This window comes from Scylla paramamosain, chromosome 23 (genome assembly GCF_035594125.1).
Source record: "Scylla paramamosain isolate STU-SP2022 chromosome 23, ASM3559412v1, whole genome shotgun sequence".
NCBI lineage: Eukaryota > Metazoa > Arthropoda > Malacostraca > Decapoda > Portunidae > Scylla > Scylla paramamosain.
This window is the reverse complement of record NC_087173.1, coordinates 1217986-1237985: the sequence shown is the minus strand read 5'-3', so window position 1 is coordinate 1237985 and position 20000 is coordinate 1217986. Positions and strand designations below refer to the sequence as shown.

The 20000-nt window shown below is 43.9% G+C and overlaps 1 protein-coding gene across 4 annotated transcripts in view; it reads right to left on the bottom strand.

Annotated features, from left to right (window-relative positions):
• Positions 1-20000, bottom strand: part of LOC135111980 (neurexin 1-like) — a 131603-nt gene that overhangs the window by 29465 nt on the left and 82138 nt on the right. For all 4 annotated transcript variants that reach the window (XM_064025719.1, XM_064025717.1, XM_064025720.1 and 1 more), the window contains exons 3-6: positions 8379-8528; positions 5218-5378; positions 2040-2066; positions 208-366 (exon numbers count right to left, since the gene is read on the bottom strand). In XM_064025719.1, coding sequence (XP_063881789.1) covers positions 208-366; positions 2040-2066; positions 5218-5378; positions 8379-8528 — 497 coding nt within the window. The remainder of the gene's footprint in view (positions 1-207; positions 367-2039; positions 2067-5217; positions 5379-8378; positions 8529-20000) is intronic.

Below are 20000 nucleotides of genomic sequence, written 5' to 3'. Positions count from 1 at the left end.
CCTTCCCTCCCTACCTTCTTTGCTCTAAAAATATTCGGAAGAGAGAGAGAGAGAGAGAGAGAGAGAGAGAGAGAGAGAGAGAGAGAGAGAGAGAGAGAGAGAGAGAGAGAGAGAGAGAGACGCTGTAACAACCTGAAGCCAGAGCAAAGAGATGCCGCGTCGGAATGAACAAAGAATAAAATCAAAGAAAACCACCACTGGGCTTACCTTCCTCATGCACCCCACGAAATTAGAGCGAGTCTCGGCGCCTGGCAGAAGAGCGGGGACGTCCGCGCCTCCCAAATGCAACCTGGAGGAACTGAGGTGGGAGAAGGGCCCTGCCGTCGTCCCCTTCTTCGAGTAGAGTCCATCCACAGAGACGGAGAGCTGAAAGAGAGACGGGAGATGAGGTAGAGAGGCAGTGAGGCCGGCCAGGTTACGGAGACTGGCTAGGGAGTTGGGAAATAAAAGGTGGTGAAGGGAAGCATTGAGGCGAAGGGTTTTCAGGGATGTTGAGGAGGATAAGAGAGTATGAATAGGTGATGGTGAGCAAGACTAAAGGAAGGAATGGTCGAGGCGGTGAAAAGAGTTAAAGGAATGAATGGAGGAGGAGGAGAAGAGGAGGAGCCAAGAACGAGGAGTGTGTATGAGTATTAAAGGTAAAAAAGAAACACTTAAAAAAAAAGATCAGAATGCGGAAAATAAGCTGAACTGAAGGACGAATCATGGAAATTACAGTGAATGAATAGAGGAAATAAATGCATGATAAAAATTACTTAATTTAGTGTTTGGGAATTCACGAGAGAAAAAAGAAAAAAAGAAAAAAAGAGAAAGAAAATAACAGAAAAAGAGAAATACCAGAGAAAGATACCTGAGAACACCATGGAGAAACAAAGAAAAAAATAAGAAAAGTAAAAGGCTGGACAAAGAGAGGAAAGAGGGAGAGAGAGAAAAAATAGACAAACAGAAAGAGAATAGAGATGTTTATAAACGAGGAAAAGCAGCAGAAGTAGATGCAAGGAAAGGGGAAAGGAGGAAAAAGATAAAACACAGAGAAGGGAGAGGACGCAAACTGGAATGTGGTGAGTTCTTAGGGGAAAGGAAAGGGAAGGAAGAGAGGGAGAGAAAGAGAGGGAGAGTGAGGGAGAGATGTAGAGTGTAGGGGGTGCGAGGGGCGTGGGGCTGTGAGTGTGAGCAAGAATTAGGTGTTGGAAGGGAAGTGGCTTGGAGGAGAGTTAGCAGAGGGATGAGAGAAAAAGGGAAGGGACGCAGGAAGGGATGAGAGAGAGAGAGAGAGAGAGAGAGAGAGAGAGAGAGAGAGAGAGAGAGAGAGAGAGAGAGAGAGAGAGAGAGAGAGAGAGAGAGAGAGAGATGAAACATATAAGGAAAACTGAGATACTCATACTTAGACAAAAAAAAAAAAAAAAAACTGGCTCCATTAGCATAAGCGTACGCGTGCATACATACATACACACACACACACACACACACACACACACACACACACACACACACACACACACACACGGTTGCAAGCATTCATATAAACACACATAAACGCTCATTTGCATACATACATAAACATGCAGGCAGACTCGAAAGCAGATTTTCACATTTCAGAGGTTAAAAAAAAAGTACACTTTCATTCTCCATCTATGAATGTTTCTGTAAAAAATCATAAACATATATATTTGTATTTATTGTACCCTCTGGTAAATATAAAAAATAGCTGTAAAAATCTCTCTACCGTAAGAGAAATATGTATAACTGAGTGATTTTTGCTTTGTCTCGTGTATGAAAGACACAATGAGTATGCTAATGATGCTGCAATCACCGTCATCACGCCATACACGCCATCATACAGTCATCATTGCCATTCATACACGCTGCCACCGCCACCGCCACCAGCAGCTACTCACAACTACTTTCACATTCAAACTTGCACCTGGCAATATAATTCAATAGTTTCAATACTGATTATGGAATGTTTGTACTACTACTACTACTACTACTACTACTACTACTACTACTACTACTCCTATCAATGCTTGAAGACTCACCGTACAGAAGCTGGTGTGTCCATTAATCTGCAAAGAAGAACAGACATTTTACTCACGAGAATCAAATGAACAAGACAAAACATAAGGCAGAGTATGAGTACTTAAAAATAACAAATGAAAAAGAACTTGTCATTATGCTTCCCTCTATAAAATCCTGTGGTAAGTTATTATAGAAAGATAAAAACGCTACTCCTTAACAACCCAGTATCAAATAGCGAGTGACTGGAGGACAAGGTAAACGTTATTCATCTCAGCCAATCAGCACACACCTGTCATTCATCTCAACCAATCAGAGGCGGTGCTAATCCGTGACATCACCAGCCAGCAGCCAATCAGCACCCACTTTGGAGCAGCACCCAGGCGACCACCAGGTAGACACGCTAATTAATATGCTAATACCTGGTCGCCCATCACGCGCTATATCGATTATTGCAGATTAATTTGTTGCAAAAGTCCCGCTCAAATAAGTGGCCAATCAGCAGCCTCGCCGCGGCCAAGCTTATCCACTCAGGAGCATTGGTGCCGAGGAGCTCAGCAAGGCGACAGAGGGCGGCGAGGTGACGGTTTATTGTTGTTGTTATTGTTGTTTTTATTATCATTATTATTATTATTATTATTATTATTATTATTATTATTATTATTATTACTATTATTATTATTACTGTTATTATTATTAATGTTGTTGTCTTTGTTGTTGTTGTTGTTGCTATATAATTATTCTTACTACTACTACTATTACTACTACTATTATTCCTATTCTAATTCTCGCTATTCTCTTCCATGACCGAAAAAAATAAATAAAAAAATTAAAAAAGCGTAAAAAAGCGAAGATTTCTTTTACATAATAATAAAATAATAAGTTTTCTTTCACATTTACATAATATTCCAGATTTGATTTCACATAATGTTGAAATACTACGCTAACAAATAATATTGCTAAAAAATACTAAAAACAATAATAATAACATCTAGTAAAACCTGTAACTCAATTTAGGCGCGAACCCTCAGGTAAGTCATCACGCTCATCACTACGGTCATCACGCTACAAATTAACAGCGATGATCACCACGTATTTTTAGCTTCTACAAGTTAACCAATCAAAGAGTGCCAAATAAACGCTCAACAGCCAATCAGGAACGCGAGGATCTGAGCGACCAATGGCAGAGGAACAGACGAGTCTCGAACACAACGAACCGAAGTGGTGAATCAGTGGATCGAACCCCGCTTTGAACCTTCCCCTCAGATGAATGAAACTGGTCCCTCTCTCTCTCTCTCTCTCTCTCTCTCTCTCTCTCTCTCTCTCTCTCTCTCTCTCTCTCTCTCTCTCTTTCTCTCCTTTACTCCATTTTCCTATTCCACCTCCTCTTACTCCTCCTCTTCCTCCTGCTCCTCTTATTTCTTTCTCGTCACGTTCTCTATAATTACTAGAGTGAAAATGAAGCTGCTTTGAGTTTTGCCGAAACTCAAGTTTGAAATTCGAATCTGTGAAGCTTTTCCTTTGCCTCAGTTTTGTTCTGTCTCGCTCTAAGTAAGCCTGAGTTTCTGGTTCAGTGTTTACTTAGAGTGATTAATCCCAGAATAGCTGTCCTTTCATCAACGTCATTGGCCTCTCTCTCTCTCTCTCTCTCTCTCTCTCTCTCTCTCTCTCTCTCTCTCGTAATCAGAACTAAAGTGAAAAAATAGGACACAGTGAATGGCAACAACACCACTTTCTCACAATCCGTATTTTTCATTAAATGAGAGAAAGAAAGAAAGAAAGAGAGAGAGAGAGAGAGAGAGAGAGAGAGAGAGAGAGAGAGAGAGAGAGAGAGAGAGAGAGAGAGAGAGAGAATTTTTTTCCAATTCTTCCTTATTTTGTAATATCATAAGGTTCCCTATTTTCTCTCTCTCGCTCGCTCTCTCTCATTTTTCGTTCCCTTCATTTAATTTAATTTATTCTCCCCTTCCTCTTTCTCCGGTTATATATTTTCTGCCATTCCCTTTTGGACTCTCTCTCTCTCTCTCTCTCTCTCTCTCTCTCTCTCTCTCTCTCTCTCTCTCTCTCTCTCTCTCTCTTATCTCTATCGTGTTTCTCTAGTCCTCATAATTATCGCTTTTCTTATCAGTTTCCCCATTACCACTGCATCCTCCTCCTCTCTTACTCCTTTTTTCCCTTGATCACCACCTCTTCTTCTTCTTCCTCCTCCTCCTCCTCCTTTTCTTCTTCCTCCTCTTCCTCCTCCTCCTCCTAAAGCTTAATCTCCTAAGTGGCGTCACGACAGTCTGAGATCTTAATTTTTTCCTTTCTCTTAATTAACTGTGAACAACAGGTAGAGGCTTCCTCTCCTCCTCCTCCTCCTCCTCTTCCTCCTCTTCGTCCACATCCTTTTCCTACTCCTCCTCTTCCTTTGAGTCCTTATCCTTCTCCTCCTTCTCTATCCCTCGTTCTGCCTCCTATCCATTCCTGCTGTTCTTTCTCCTCCTCCTCCTCCTCCTCCTCCTCCTTTTATCTTCAGTTCTTTTCACACTTTTAGCGACCAAGAATCAAAAGGCTTGTGTGTGTCTGCATTCTCCTCCTCCTGCTCCTCCTCCTACACACACACACACACACACACACACACACACACACACACACACACACATTCAGAGAGAGAGAGAGAGAGAGAGAGAGAGAGAGAGAGAGAGAGAGAGAGAGAGAGAGAGAGAGAGAGAGAGAGAGAGAGAGAGAGAGAGAGAGAGAGAGAGAGAGAGAGAGACTTACAAACGTGTCCAATTAACGTTATTCAGCATAAAAAAACTAAATACAGATATAGGAGTATACACGCTTAATCGCATTAGTAAATTACAGAGAGAGAGAGAGAGAGAGAGAGAGAGAGAGAGAGAGAGAGAGAGAGAGAGAGAGAGAGAGAGAGAGAGAGAGAGAGAGAGAGAGACATTCACTCCACCATTTAAACTTCCACTGTGACCTCTCTTCCATTCACCAACGCTTGCCACTTATCTCTCTTCTTAGCTGGCTCTCTCCCTCTCTTATTGGCTAACTATGTATTTATTCCCTTGCTAGTTATTCCCTTAATAGGTACACTTCCTTACTAGCCACTCTTCACTACACAAACACTCCCTTCTTCTGTCCACTTACCTCCTTTACCTCCGCTAGACACAAAGACAACCCCAACAAAATACCCAGCTTTTCCAAACTCACCTCCTTCACAGTACGGTGCACGGAGACTCTGTGCCACTGGTTGTCATCGAAGCGCACGTTGTCAGGCCGCACCGTCACCTTCAAGGGATCGCCACCCATGTCAAGGGTAACCAACACGCCGCCCTCCCTCAAGGCTATGTTGACGTAATCCTTGCCGTCACCTGGTGGGCGGAGAGAGCAAGGCAGGCGATTAGAGACGAGATGGAAGAAGGGACAGGAAAAATGATGCTGCAAATGGGAAAAATAATCTGAATGGGAAAGACCAGTAACCGAGTGAGAGGAAGGAAGGGAAAAGGAGGAAAAAGAGACGAGGAAAATAACGGCAGTCAGTAGAACAGTGAGGAAGGGAAGAAAATAGGAGAAAAGAGACTAGGAAAACAAGAGCAGTCAGTAGAACAGAAGGGAGGAAGAACAGGGGAAAAGAAACGAGGAAAAGAGAAACAATAAATACAAAAGAGGGAATAGAGAGAAAACAAAGCAGAAAGACGAGAGGAAAGAAGTGATTAGAGATGAGAGGGAAGCAGGAGGAGGAGGAAAAAGTCAATGGGAAAGACTGGCGGGTGAATGAGAGGAAGGGAGGAGAAAAGGGGAAAAGAAGACGAATAAAACAAGAGCACTCAATAGAATAGAAAGGAAGGCGGGAAAGAAAGGAATAAAAGAGACGAAGAAAAGAAGAGCAGTCAGAACAGAGGGGATAAAAGAGAGAGAGAAAAAAAAGACGAATAAAGCAAGGGGAGGAAAAAGAGCAAAGGAGACAAAGAAAATTAGAGCAGTTTGTAGAACGGAAAGAAAGGAAGAAAAAAAGAAGAGACAAATAAAAAAAAAAAAAACAGTCAATAGAAGAGAGGGAACAGGGAGGAAACGAAGGAGAAAGACGGGAGGAAAAGAGAGGACAAGTGAGAATGGGAGATAACGAGAGAAAGAGAGAGAGAGAGAGAGAGAGAGAGAGAGAGAGAGAGAGAGAGAGAGAGAGAGAGAGAGAGAGAGAGAGAGAGAGAGAGAGGAAAAAAACAAGCGGGAAATAATAAGGGGTAAATGAGTGAATGAGGACAAGGGAAAAAGGAAGAAAATTGGAGGAAAAAACGAGAGAGATAATGAGGTATGAATGACAGGGAGTGGTGAGCAAAAATGTGTGGACAAAAAGATGTGATGTAAGAGAGAGAGAGAGAGAGAGAGAGAGAGAGAGAGAGAGAGAGAGAGAGAGAGAGAGAGAGAGAGAGAGAGAGAGAGAGAGAGAGAGGAAATAAAAACAAACAAGCCAGAGCGATAAGAAAAGGGAAAGAAATGAAGGGGAAAGAAGGGGTTTATTGGGACCGTGGGACTGATGGGGCGTATGAGTTTTATTCTTTTCTCCTCCTCTTCCTCTCTCTCTCTCTCTCTCTCTGTCTCTCTGTATCTCTATCTATCTATCTATCTTTTTTTTTTCCTCCCTGTAGTTGGAAAGAGAGAATCAGGGTGGGAATGAAGGCATTTCGGAGGGAACATGAGCAGTATTGGTGACATAGAATTCTCTCCTTCTTTTCTGTGTCACCATTCTAAGGAGTCCTGCCGTCCTTTCGTTCCCTGGAGGGGGAGGAAGAGGAGGAGGGGGAGGAGGAGGGAGATAAGAAATGAGAGAAAAGGAAGACAAAGGATGACGTAACTTTATTTATTGGTTTCAGTGAGAGAGATAGAGAGAGAGAATGTGGGTGGGAGGTCTTGAGGGAAATGGAGGAAGCAAGCAACAGCCGCCCATTAAGAGATCGCTGACACCTTCATGGGTTTGGCGAATTGAAGGATATGGAAATAATAAGATCGCTTTAATTTTCCCCTTCCTTACTGCTGCCCTTATTATGTCTGTGGAGAAGAAGAAGAAGAAGAAGAAGAAGAAGAAGAAGAGCTATTAGCGTTTTTGTTGTTCCACATCTATTCTCGTTATTTTGTCTTCGTTCCTCATTTATTTTATTTTTAGACATTTATATTCCTGCTATTCTTCCTTCTCTTCCTCTTCCTTCTCCCTCTCCTCCACCTTCTCCTCCTCCTCCTCCTTCAAAGTCAACGACCTCAACGAATATTTCATATATTTCATTTCTTCACTCTCTTCCTCCCTCTCCCTCTCCCCCCTCCTCTCTCTCTCTCTCTCTCTCTCTCTCTCTCTCTCTCTCTCTCTCTCTCTCTCTCTCTCTCTCTCTCTCTACCTTTCCTGTCGTAATATCACAAGACTCTCCTTCTCTGCGTCTCTCTCTCTCTCTCTCTCTCTCTCTCTCTCTCTCTCTCTCTCTCTCTCTCTCTCTCTCTCTCTCTCTCTCTCTCTCTCTCTCTCTTTCCCAGACTTAATCTCCTTCCTTTGTGTGTGCAGGTCGCGGGTCAAAAAGGTTACGTGTGGTCACTCCTGGACTCCCCAAGTCTTTCGGGACACAAGGAAAGGTGAGGGGAGGGTCATTATGTCCTTTGAGTCTTAATATCCTCATACTGTAAGGCTGACAAGTGTTGCACGACAGAAGGAGACAGACAGCTCGACAGATGGACAGCCAGACGCAAACACTTCCCTCCTCTCCGCACATACACGCCTCATTTCCCATGCTACTCCCACACATAAGTCTGCGTACACAGCCTTGCTTCTCTCCACATATCTGTAATCCACGCCCACGCTCACACGCTCACCTGTCGCCGCCTCACTCTTACCTATCCCCATAGCACACCTGTCAGTACATATGAGTATCAGGGCATAAGAAGATAAGGGGAGGGGGTGTAAGAAGCCATCAGGGATACACGTGGCAGTCCCTGTATAAAATATGCCTACTTATTTCCACCTCTTATCACCATCCATAAATTTGCCTTATCTTCTTTCAAGGGTCCCGTTGACCCGGGACTAACAACTTGATTACTAAGTCTATTCCATTCATCCACCACTCCATTTAAGAACTAATTTCCTCGTATATTCTTTTTAAATCTAACTTCATCAAGCCAGAACTCGTTATTTCTTGTCCTATCCTGCGTAGAGATAGCTAAGTATGCTAGATGTGTAAATCAGAGTTGTATGTTGGATACTGTTCATCTATTTGTTTTCTATTTCTTTCCTGATAAAGATAATATAAGACGACAAGACAAGAACAGACAAAGATCTGACTTAGGAAAAAAATACATCATGACTACAAACCAAGATTAAAATCAAAACTCACCAGAGAAGAAGAGAACTCCAGCAGGATGGCGAGTCTTGAAGGAGAAAGAGAGGTGGTCACTCTGGGCAGCGAGAGGCTGACCTCCTGTCCTGCGCAGATCCCACCACACGTACTCGCGTCCTCTGAAGGTGATCTCCTCCACCTGACGCTCTGTGGAAGACACGAGAAGGATCTTAGACACGTGAGGGACACTAAGGGTAAAATGCATGTACTTATACTTACAAAGGTATGGAATAACTTTACAGACACTAAAATTTATTGAATGAGTGAACCTATAAAAAAATATACAAACAGCCTTTTAAATCAAATAGATATCAAGAATTTAATATTAAAAAAAGAGGAAAAGGGAAAAAGAAGAGTGACAAAAATACATCTCAGGAACAACAACAAAAAAAAAAGAAAGAAAGGATACAGAATAAAACAAAAGCCTGACTGTAGGCCTGAAAGAGAAGAAATATCGTGAACCCAGTGCCCGGAGGAGAAAGAGGAAGAGGAGGAGGAGGAAGAAGAGGACCCTGAGAAGGAAGATAACCCAAAGTGAAGCCAAGGGGTAGGACCTCGCGTAGCGGCAAACCCTGGAGACACAATATTCAGGGAGAAAGAGAGAGAGAGAGAGAGAGAGAGAGAGAGAGAGAGAGAGAGAGAGAGAGAGAGAGAGAGAGAGAGAGAGAGAGAGAGAGAGAGAGAGAGAGAGAGAGAGAATCACACACACACACACACACACACACACACACACACACACACACACACACACACACACACATAAGGAACACACCCCATGAAACAAGCCCATTCTTAACCTGCGTAAAGTCTGCCAGGATTAAACTCAATTTACTAGGAATGGACAGAAACAGAGGAGAGTGGGGCGCGTGGGCGGCGACAGGAAGCGTGGCGGCCAGGAGAGAACACAGGGAAGAGGAATGAGAGTATGAGGCAAGTGAGGGGCATTATAAGGATTAATAGAAGCAGCAAGGAGTCTCAACGGTCCTCCTCTAAGCAGACAAACACGAAGGCACTGACAGCATATGTAAACATCATTGCTTTTTCATTACCCGTCGCTGGCTCGGCGGAGAGAGAGAGAGAGAGAGAGAGAGAGAGAGAGAGAGAGAGAGAGAGAGAGAGAGAGAGAGAGAGAGACGCTTCAAAGACTTTCTGGACTGGGAGATGTTATTTCAGGAGAGTCTGTGGCGAGTGGAACGCCGCTTGACCGCTCCATGTGAGTAATTGGTGAGTGGGTGGTGCAGGGCGAGGACACGTGACGGTCGACAAGCGTATCAAAGCGAACTATGGCACAAGGAAAATCTGCTCCCGAATATTGCTTTGATATAAATGATTTTGTGGACAAGAGGAGACGACAGGAGAGAATAAGCGGCGCAGCAACGTGACGGTAGAGAAGCGCATCAGAATAACCAAATGGAATGACAAGAACGAGAGAAGGCGAAGGGGGAAAATAACCAACACTGTGACATGACTGTTAGGAAGCGCACCAAAACATCCAATTATTACTGCTTATAGAAAAACCTCGAATATAGATCGGTAGAAAATGTTAATCTACAACTGAATGGAAACAAAGGAGTATATAATGAACAACTTGTCAATAAGCAAAGCAAAGATATAACAACCAGGAAAACAATAACAATGGCAACATTCCCTGGAGCATCAAAACAAAACCGAGAGAGAGAGAGAGAGAGAGAGAGAGAGAGAGAGAGAGAGAGAGAGAGAGAGAGAGAGAGAGAGAGAGAGAGAGAGAGACAATAGCTAAACGTTGCATTATAACAACCAAGAAAGAAAAAAAACAATACGAATCGGAACAAAACATGGAACAAATCATCATAAGACACCAACATAGAGAATCGAAACCCTTAACAATAAAGGGAAAAAAACAAAACAATAACAAGGTGCTTCAGTAACCACGTCATATAATTAGATCAAAGGCGCCACTCAATCCTCTTATGGAAGGAAAGACATAGAATCAGACTCTCTTTACGCTCCGCCTCCCGCACGCTCACATACTGACTACGACTCCCTCAACTAACGAAGGACTTTTCTCCTCCTGTACTGACTTGGAGGAGGAGGAGAAGGAAAAGGAGGAAAAATAAGACGCTGAATGAGATGTGCGATGATGACAATGTGAGAGAGAGAGAGAGAGAGAGAGAGAGAGAGAGAGAGAGAGAGAGAGAGAGAGAGAGAGAGAGAGAGAGAGAGGTGAGGAGGGGAGAAATGGGTTAGGGAGGAAATTTACCATAAAGGAAAGAAAATGGAGGACGCGAGACACGCTTCCCTTCTTTGTTCTGAAAAATCTACTACGTCCACTGATTTTAAAGAGAGAGAGAGAGAGAGAGAGAGAGAGAGAGAGAGAGAGAGAGAGAGAGAGAGAGAGAGAGAGAGAGAGAGGAAATACTTGTGGAAAATGAAAGCAAGAAAAATGTTGCCAAAAGGGGAATAGAGAGAGAAAGGATGATAATATGTAGAAATATAAGCAAATGGTAGAAATTTAAGATAAAGAGAGGCAGCAGAAAATAATTTAATAATAAAAGGGAAGGGAGAGAGAGAGAGAGAGAGAGAGAGAGAGAGAGAGAGAGAGAGAGAGAGAGAGAGAGAGAGAGAGAGAGAATATGCTAGCCTGGGAAATATAATCAAAGGTTGAAAGGGGAAGGAGAGAGTTGAGAAGGGTAAGAGGGGCGAGGAGAGAGGGTGAGAGGGAGAGAGAGAGGGAGGCTGGCAGTGGGAGAGTGAGAGGGAGAGGTGAGAGTTGTTATCTTTATTTAATGTAATGTTGTCTTTGACATTTGGTTCGGGGCTGTTACTACTACTATTACTACTCTCTCTCTCTCTCTCTCTCTCTCTCTCTCTCTCTCTCTCTCTCTCTCTCTCTCTCTCTCTCTCTCTCTCTCTCCTAGTATTCTTCCTTGATCTCCCTTTCCATCCTCTTGTCTCTTCTCGTCTCATTCTTCCCTCCTCCTGTTCATCAATACTCTCCACCCTCCTCTCCCTTCTCGTTCCTCCTCCTCCTCCTTCCCTCGAGCAGCGACAACGCACTGCAGCTGAAGGAAACTTCAGAGGAGAAGGAGGAAAATTTTTGAAACAGAAAATGATAGAAGAAAACAAAGGAGATGGTGATGAATGCTAAACAGGACACACGCCAGAGAAGATAAATAAGTAAGCAAATAAATAAATAAACAAATAGATAAAATAGATAAAGGAATATAGAGACTGCAGATTACAGAGGAAATAATGAATAAATTGAATAATCACTCAATGGAGAAACGGAAGCATTTATCTCCTCCCCTCCTCTTCCTTTTCCTCCTCCTCCTCCTCCTGTCTTTCTTAACATATCCTCCCTCCCTCGTCTTCCTCACCCTGCTGCTTTCCCCCTCCTACCCTTCCTAGCATACCCCCTCCTCCTCCTCCTCCTCCTCCCGCGTCCATAACTCTGGTCTGATTGCGTGTCCTCGGAGAGTCTTTCCATCAGATTTATTACTCAGGAGGCAGGACAACCGCAGAGGGAGTGAGGAGTGAGGGTCGCATCCACACACACACACACACACACACACACACACACACACACACACACACACACACACACACACAGCCTCAATTGTGGTGAATCTACAAGAAACTGAAATATAGATAAGTTATCCTTCTCCAGTTGTGCGATTACGTTTTCTAAGAAGGTTAAGTTAGAAAATGGAAACGTGGTATTTCCCTCAAGAGTGGGTATAAGCATACGTATTACCAGAGAGAGAGAGAGAGAGAGAGAGAGAATGTAGAGATAGCGAGGCGGTAACACGGACAGGAGAGGAAATAAAAAAGACGAGAAAGAAAATATACGTGAAAGGGGTGAAGCAACGGGAAGGAGAAATGCAAAAAAAAAAAAAAATGGAAGGGGAAAGTAGAAAAAAAAAGGAAGGGAGGCAGAAGGGACAGAGAGGGAGGGGAAAGCGGCGAGGCTGTAGGATGCTGGGTAATTGCTCTCATTAAACCTTTATCATCTTCTGTCTCATAACTCTGTGTCAATTATTCCTCATTATGTTTGATCTCTCTCTCTCTCTCTCTCTCTCTCTCTCTCTCTCTCTCTCTCTCTCTCTCTCTCTCTCTTTCTATCTCTCTCTATCTCTCTCTCTCGACAAGACGACATTTGATCACTCCTGAAAGGTCTCGCTTAACTTAATGATGGAGTGTAGTTCTTTGTCTTCGTGTGTGTGTGTGTGTGTGTGTGTGTGTGTAGAAAGGAAGAGAGAGAGAGAGAGAGAGAGAGAGAGAGAGAGAGAGAGAGAGAGAGAGAGAGAGAGAGAGAGAGAGAGAGAGAGAGAGCAATGCCCTCCCGCCATTTGCACGCCGCTGTCGTTATTGTCGCCGTCGTTAACACTCACGCCACCGATATCGTCGCCGTCGTCGCTGTCGTTGTCGTTCGCTTTATTTATTTCTATTCATCCCGTCCGCAAATCTATTAGGAGGCACGGGAATAAAATACAATTAAATTAAACGAAATCGACTCAGGCGGGCGGACGAGTCGGGGTGAGGGGCGCAGGGGAGAGGCAGGGAGGTGAGCGGGGGTAACAATGGGCCGCGTGACAAGTTTTCAATATGAGCGAACATTACAGTGTGACCAACCCAGGGTGTGAATATTGGCTGGGGGAATGGACGAGAGAGAGAGAGAGAGAGAGAGAGAGAGAGAGAGAGAGAGAGAGAGAGAGAGAGAGAGAGAGAGAGAGAGAGAGAGAGAGAGAGGGGGGGGGAGCTAGTAACTTGGTACTGGGACGGATGATACTTAGGATATATAGGCCTCAGGTCAATGCAAATAGGCCTTAGGACGTTTGGTGCTCGAGACACTTGGTACCCAAACCACTTGGTCCCCAAAATATCTCTGGAATCAGACGTCTGGACAACAGGCTTTGTGAAGGCAGCATGTGGGTCCGCACACGCCAATATAATGTTCACCAACCCATCCACTTCTTACTTAATAACACCCACCCATTTACTAAACCACTCAACCATCACCTCCCATCCACATCCACCCACCCATAGCCGTGACTCGATCCATCTATCCACCGACTCACATTCACCCACCCACCTACCTCCTCAGCTACCCACTCAACCACATCCACCCATCCATCTATCCGTCTCCTACCCAGTAACTCAGCCACCCACACTCACCCATCATCATGATGTGTGTGTGCGCGCGCGAGTCGGTGTGGGTGTAAACGAACGCATTACGTGAATTCTAAGAACGAGTCTTTGAGCATTAATAAGTCGCCATTAAAAAGATCAAAATGAAATACAAAAAACCATGACCTCTATTCACTTACCTGTGTGTGTATATATATATATATATATATATATATATATATATATATATATATATATATATATATATATATATATATATATATATATATATACATAAAAGATAAATATGTTTACCGGCGGAAAATTATATGTATAAAAAGCTATTAATATGGTTTGCATTAGAATGATACTCGAATTACATAGGTGTAGCTCTGGCGGCAGAGGATTTATGTGAAAATGTTACACACTCTACATTTGCTATTATCCCAACGAGGCTCAACAAACTTTATCCTTAATTAGTGGATGTTTATTCCCACCCAATGCTCTGTTTTGCTCGCTGCGCTTCTGATTAAACTATTTATCGACGTCTTTTTATTGTTATTTTTTGGTTGGTTTGTATTTTCATTGTTTTTATTGGTGGTGTGTCAATTACTGTAAAAATATATAGAGGACAATAATGATAAACTGGCTTTTTTTCTATTTCAAGTCCCTTTTGATTCTCTCTCTCTCTCTCTCTCTCTCTCTCTCTCTCTCTCTCTCTCTCTCTCTCTCTCTCTCTCTCTCTCCTCCTCGAAGGCTTCATCCTCTTCCTCCTGCGAGTATGAATCAAACGTTTAATGAGCCCTTTAAGCTTCACCTCCTGCTCCTCCTCCTCCTCCTCCTCCTCCTCCTTACAGACTTAAGTGCTCCCTTTTGTTCGTCATCCAGGAATTTTCGTTACTTTTACTTTCTATTCATGCTTCCTTTTTCTTTCTCTTTTTTTCTTTTCCTCTTCATTTATCTTCTCCTGTCATGTAATTATCTTTTTCCTTCTTAGTTTTTCTTTCGTACGAGTATCTTTGCTCTGTTTGTTTTCCCTTCCGGTTATTCTGTCTATCTCTGTGTGTAATAATAATAATAATAAACGGTTTATTCTTTAGGCAGTCAACAAACTGAAAATGTACATTGGGGGTGGGGAAATACTTGACATTAATCCTAAAGGTAAGTCAAATCTAGAAGGGACTATTGATTGATGGCTCGCACCATGGTGGGAATCGCACTGAGTCTGTACCGGTCCGTACGCGGCGCCTTTAGGGGCGTTATCTTATTGTGGTGTCTGGTGTGTGTGTGTGTGTGTGTGTGTGTGTGTGTGTGTGTGTTTTGAGTCTGTCTATCTTGTTATATTTCTTTAAGTCTATATGCCTGATTTTCTGCATTTTCGACTTTTCATATCTCTCTCTCTCTCTCTCTCTCTCTCTCTCTCTCTCTCTCTCTCTCTCTCTCTCTCTCTCTCTCTCTCTCTCTCTCTCTCTCTCATTTCTCTACCTCCCTCTCATCCCCTATCAATCAGCATCTGTGTGTGTGTGTGTGTGTGTGTGTGTGTGTGTGTGTGTGTGTGTGTGTGTGTGTGTGTGTGTGTGTGTGTGTGTGCGAGCATCCCCGTACATACAGTTACGTGTACACACCCAGCCAACAGGACACAATACGTACACAGGCTTTGGTACGTACATAGAAGCTTCGGTACACACAAGTTGAGGTACACACAGCTTGGGTACACATGACAAAGTTACATCTAACATCCGGCTCGCAGGGACGCTCACTTGACCGCATGACGTCACGAGAGGGATGGTGACGTCACCCTGGGAGGATTACACGTGCCGGGGCTATTGCTGACGCCCGCTGAGGCCCAACGCTACACGGGTCAACGCTCCTCTATTCTCATGCATAAAAATTGAAGCCGCGAATCCTCTACAGGGGCTTCACGTGCCACAACACAGTGACAAAAAACACGAAAACGAGAAAAAGAAAAAAATAGGGGAAACATTTTGTAACGCCCAAATACGTAATCTTGCTGGCTGACATTTCCAGGCGTGTTTCTATTGGCTGCGTTTGTGACGTCATGAGCATCGGCGAATATGATTGGTTGATTAGTCGACGCGTCACTCCTCAGACTAAAGGCGATTGGTTTAGGAGAAATGTGACGTCACTAGTTTACGATGACGCTATTGACGGGAAGGAAACATGGCGGAGGTGTGCTATGCGTTATGTGTTATGTGACCTAGCACTGCCTCTTACCCCCGACCTCCTCCTTTGACCTCTTCTTCGGGGCAGTTAGGTCCGGGTGAGAGTGGCAGAGGAGGTGGCCTTGTTAATTTAAGGGATGACCAGGACCCGACCGATTAAAGAAGAGAGAGGACGAAGGAGAGTAAAGAGGAGAGGAGGAGAGACAGTGGGAGGAGGAGGAGAAGGAATAAGAAGGCGAGGAAGAGCAGGAGGAGGGAAAACTTGAAGACAAGAGCATTAAGGCAAAAAGGAGCCGTCGCCGACGATACTTATGGTTTAAAAAACGCAGCAGGAAAGTGGAGGAAGGAGGGAGATATGAGGAGGAAAAAAGAGGGGAAGGAAACACATGAAGGGAAAAACTGTGGGAAAAAGAGGAGGAGGAAGGGAGGAAAGGAGGGAAGGAGAGAGGGAGGGCAGGAGGGTGACATCCAACTTCGGGAGGAAAAAATGGGCAATCGAAAGGAAGAAGGAGGAGGAGGAGGAGAAGGAGGAGGAGGCTAAAGAGGAAGAAGAATGAGAAGAAAATGATGAAGAAGATGCTAAGAAGAGGATGCAAGGTGGAGAGGAGAGAGAAGAAAAAAAAAAAAAAGAAGACGAAGTTTTTGAAGGAGGAACATGATAGCTGAAGGATCTTCCGAATGTCTCTGAGAATTGCCAATTAGCGCAGGCCAGGCAAAGACAGGAGAGAGAGAGAGAGAGAGAGAGAGAGAGAGAGAGAGAGAGAGAGAGAGAGAGAGAGAGAGAGAGAGAGAGAGAGAGAGAGAGAGAGAGAGAGAGAGAGAGACGATGTTCACTTGTTTCCTCTCTTTTTTTCTTTTTGGTCACGGCTGCGGCGGAAACCACGGCGGCTCTCTTCGTCTGGTGATGTTTAATTAACTTTGTGTTTTAAAATGAAGCCACGAGAGTTGGCGGCGATGTCATGTGATAAGGGAGATGTCTAGGAGGAGGAGGAGGAGGAGGAGGAGGAGGAGGAGGAGGAGGAGGAGGGGAGAGAAACCTGATACTCTCTGACAGAAAACTCATTACTGTGATCGACCAAATTTTGAGAAGAGATAAAAGCTTCCATTTGTTTCTCACTCTCTTTTTTTTTTTTTTTTTCTCTTCCTCTCTCTCTCTTTCTAACTTTGTCTGCATATCTCTCATTAGCACACTGGTGAACTTGCTATTGGCTCTTGCTGTAACAGATGTGCTCTGGTTCGAATCCCGGGCGAGACGCGACACTGACCACTAAAGCGTTCCCTTCCCTGCCAAGGTCGGATAGCACCTGAGGAACGTAACTATGGCGACCCAGGCGAGGCTGACGAGGCTGACGAGGGTGACTTGCCAGGTCACTGGTGAGCAAACAAGATAAGCAGGTGAACACTAAGACCTTTCTTTTTCTTCTCCTTTTCTATCTAACCAATAAAGGTAACTGATAACAAAGAACACTGCAGCTTTTTCTTCTAATTTTCTTATTCATCTGTATATGAGTGACAAACAATGGCAAAGATATAAAGATAAGAAGATGAAAATCGCAGCCTTTCTTTCTTCTCTTGTTCTTTTCTATCTAACCAGTAAGGATAATGAATAACAACTTCTCTTTTCTCTTTCCTCTTCCGCTCTTCCTCTCTGAACACTATCAATAATACTTCCCTTCATAATTAAAATATTTTTTTCCATCCTTATCTTATTATTTCTCATTCCCTCCTCCTCTACCACCACCACCACCACCACCACCACCTCCTCCTACTCCTCTTTTCCAACTCTATACCAATCAAGGAAAAAAAAGACAGAATCAAGACAAATAACATCATTTAAGACCACAGGCCAGCACCGCCCACCACAGCCCACGGCAGGCCACCACGCGGCCGGGAATCACCACAAACCTCCAACTAATCTCCCAAAAAATTGCCCAAAACAAATCAGGACCCAAGTTGGACCCCTTTTTCCTGCGGCCATGTGTTTCTGGGCCATAACGGACCCTCTCCCTCTCCCTCTCCCTCTTCCTCTCCCTCTCTCTCTTGCTCCTCACTCTTGCACCCTTGCCCTCTCCTCCCTACGCTCTCTAACCTATTGGAAGACAGAAATATCGCCTCGCCTCGCCCCCAGCGCCACCTATCGCCACCCAGGCATACTGACCACCACCCCCACCACCACCACCACCACCACCAGGGAACGTGAGAAATATTCCATCGCTGCCCACACCACCTTACCAAACCACATCCCACACACCACCAAACGTCACACAAATATCACAGGGCCTCCCACGTTCACCCCCCAAAAGCCCCACGCCTTTTACAAAACACCCCTAGGGACATAAATAAAGCACTGCCCTGCCCACACGTATCTGAGAACCCCAGGGGAAAAGTTCATGTGTCCAGCCACCAGCCACGCCTCTGATAGATTTAAATTTTTGGTATTTCTGATCGCAAATGCAGAGTTAAATATCAGAGGCAATGGTATATATTATAGTTCATTTATATATAACAGTGACTCTGAACGGTAAACTTTCTGACCACAAATTGAGAAAGTATAAATATTACAGTATAGATATTATAGTTAATTTATAACAATAACTCCGAGGGATAAATTTCATATATATTTTTCTTATATAAAACCTGAAATTAAAAGCCTATATATGTAGTCCACAGTATTACAAAAGCCCAATTATGTTACTAGTTATTAAAGCAGCAACAGAAAACGGCGAAAGGGGGAAGCTTACTGAAGGGTAAACTTACGCAGATTTAATAAAACACGAAATATACAATCATCCCTAACAAATTTCCCGGAAGGAGATCACAGCTGCGTTACAGAAAGACTTTAATTAACCTTAAGAACCTCACCGTACCTCAGCCAAGCAATATAAGACCCGGAGAAATATTAGCCGAGCAAAATAAGCAAGACAGAATTTACACAGATATAATAAAGTTGCAATGAGAGTAATAATAAAGTACTGAAGTGGTTTCTTTCTGGTATAAAAGCATCGAAAATTAAACTAGTAATTGTGAAAAAGGAATAAGGAAAAACAGGTGAGGTTGGCGAACGGAGGAGAAGGAAGAAAGGAAAGGAAAAATAGGAGAGTTGGTGTGGAGAGAAAAAGTGAAGCAGAGAGAAGTAAGAAGAGAGGAGAGATGTAATGAAGAAGGGAAGGAGGGCGGTAAATTAGTACTAGTGGAGGGAAGAGACAGGGAGAAGAAGGGAGGAAGAATGTATAGGAGAAAGAAAACAGAGAAGCAGAGAGAGAGAGAGAGAGAGAGAGAGAGAGAGAGAGAGAGAGAGAGAGAGAGAGAGAGAGAGAGAGAGAGAGAGAGAGAGAGAGAGAGAGAGAGAGAGAGAGAGAGAGAGAGAGGGGAAAGAAAAAATGGAAGAAAATAGAAGGGAAGTAAGGAGGAGCAGAGAATAACATAATAAAAATATACATGGAAAGAAAGCAGGAAAGGAGGTGTAGAGAGAGAGAGAGAGAGAGAGAGAGAGAGAGAGAGAGAGAGAGAGAGAGAGAGAGAGAGAGAGAGAGAGAGAGAGAGAGAGAGAGAGAGAGATGGAAAGAGAGGGAGAGAGATGGAAAGAGAGGGAGAGAGAATGAAGAGAATGAGGAGACCAGTATGAAAGAAAGTGGAAAGGAGAAAAAGAGAGAGGAGGGAGGTAAGGAGAAATACAGGATAACGTTCAGAGAGAGAGAGAGAGAGAGAGAGAGAGAGAGAGAGAGAGAGAGAGAGAGAGAGAGAGAGAGAGAGAGAGAGAGAGAGAGAGAGAGAGAGAGAGTATATATAAGAGGATGCAGAGGAAAAGGTAAACTCTCTGTATGTTATCTTTTTTTCCCCGTGTCTGAACAAATGGCAGTGATAATGTATTCCTTCTTTACGGCGGCCTTGGGGAAAAAATAAAGCAAAAATGTACTGTATATGTAACTCTGAAAGGAAGACGTACACACACACACACACACACACACACACACACACTCTCTCTCTCTCTCTCTCTCTCTCTCTCTCTCTCTCTCTCTCTCTCTCTCTCTCTCTCTCTCTCTCTCTCTCTCCAGCCACTACCACCACCACCACCACCACCACCCAAAACACACATTTGCATTCACAGTTGAAATAAAAAGAAACAGTTAACTTTTCAGCCATTTCGTGCACTAAGCCGAAGGTACGCCGCCGTGCCCGTGCCGTGCGTGGCGGTAATGGGAGTGCCTGACCGTGCGTGAAGGTGTGGGGGGCGGTAGGGTGTGATCGGGAGAGAGGGGAAATAGGATAAAAGGGAAGCAGATAAAGGAGATAGGACAGGGAGGGGAAACTAGGGAAAATGGGTTAAGGG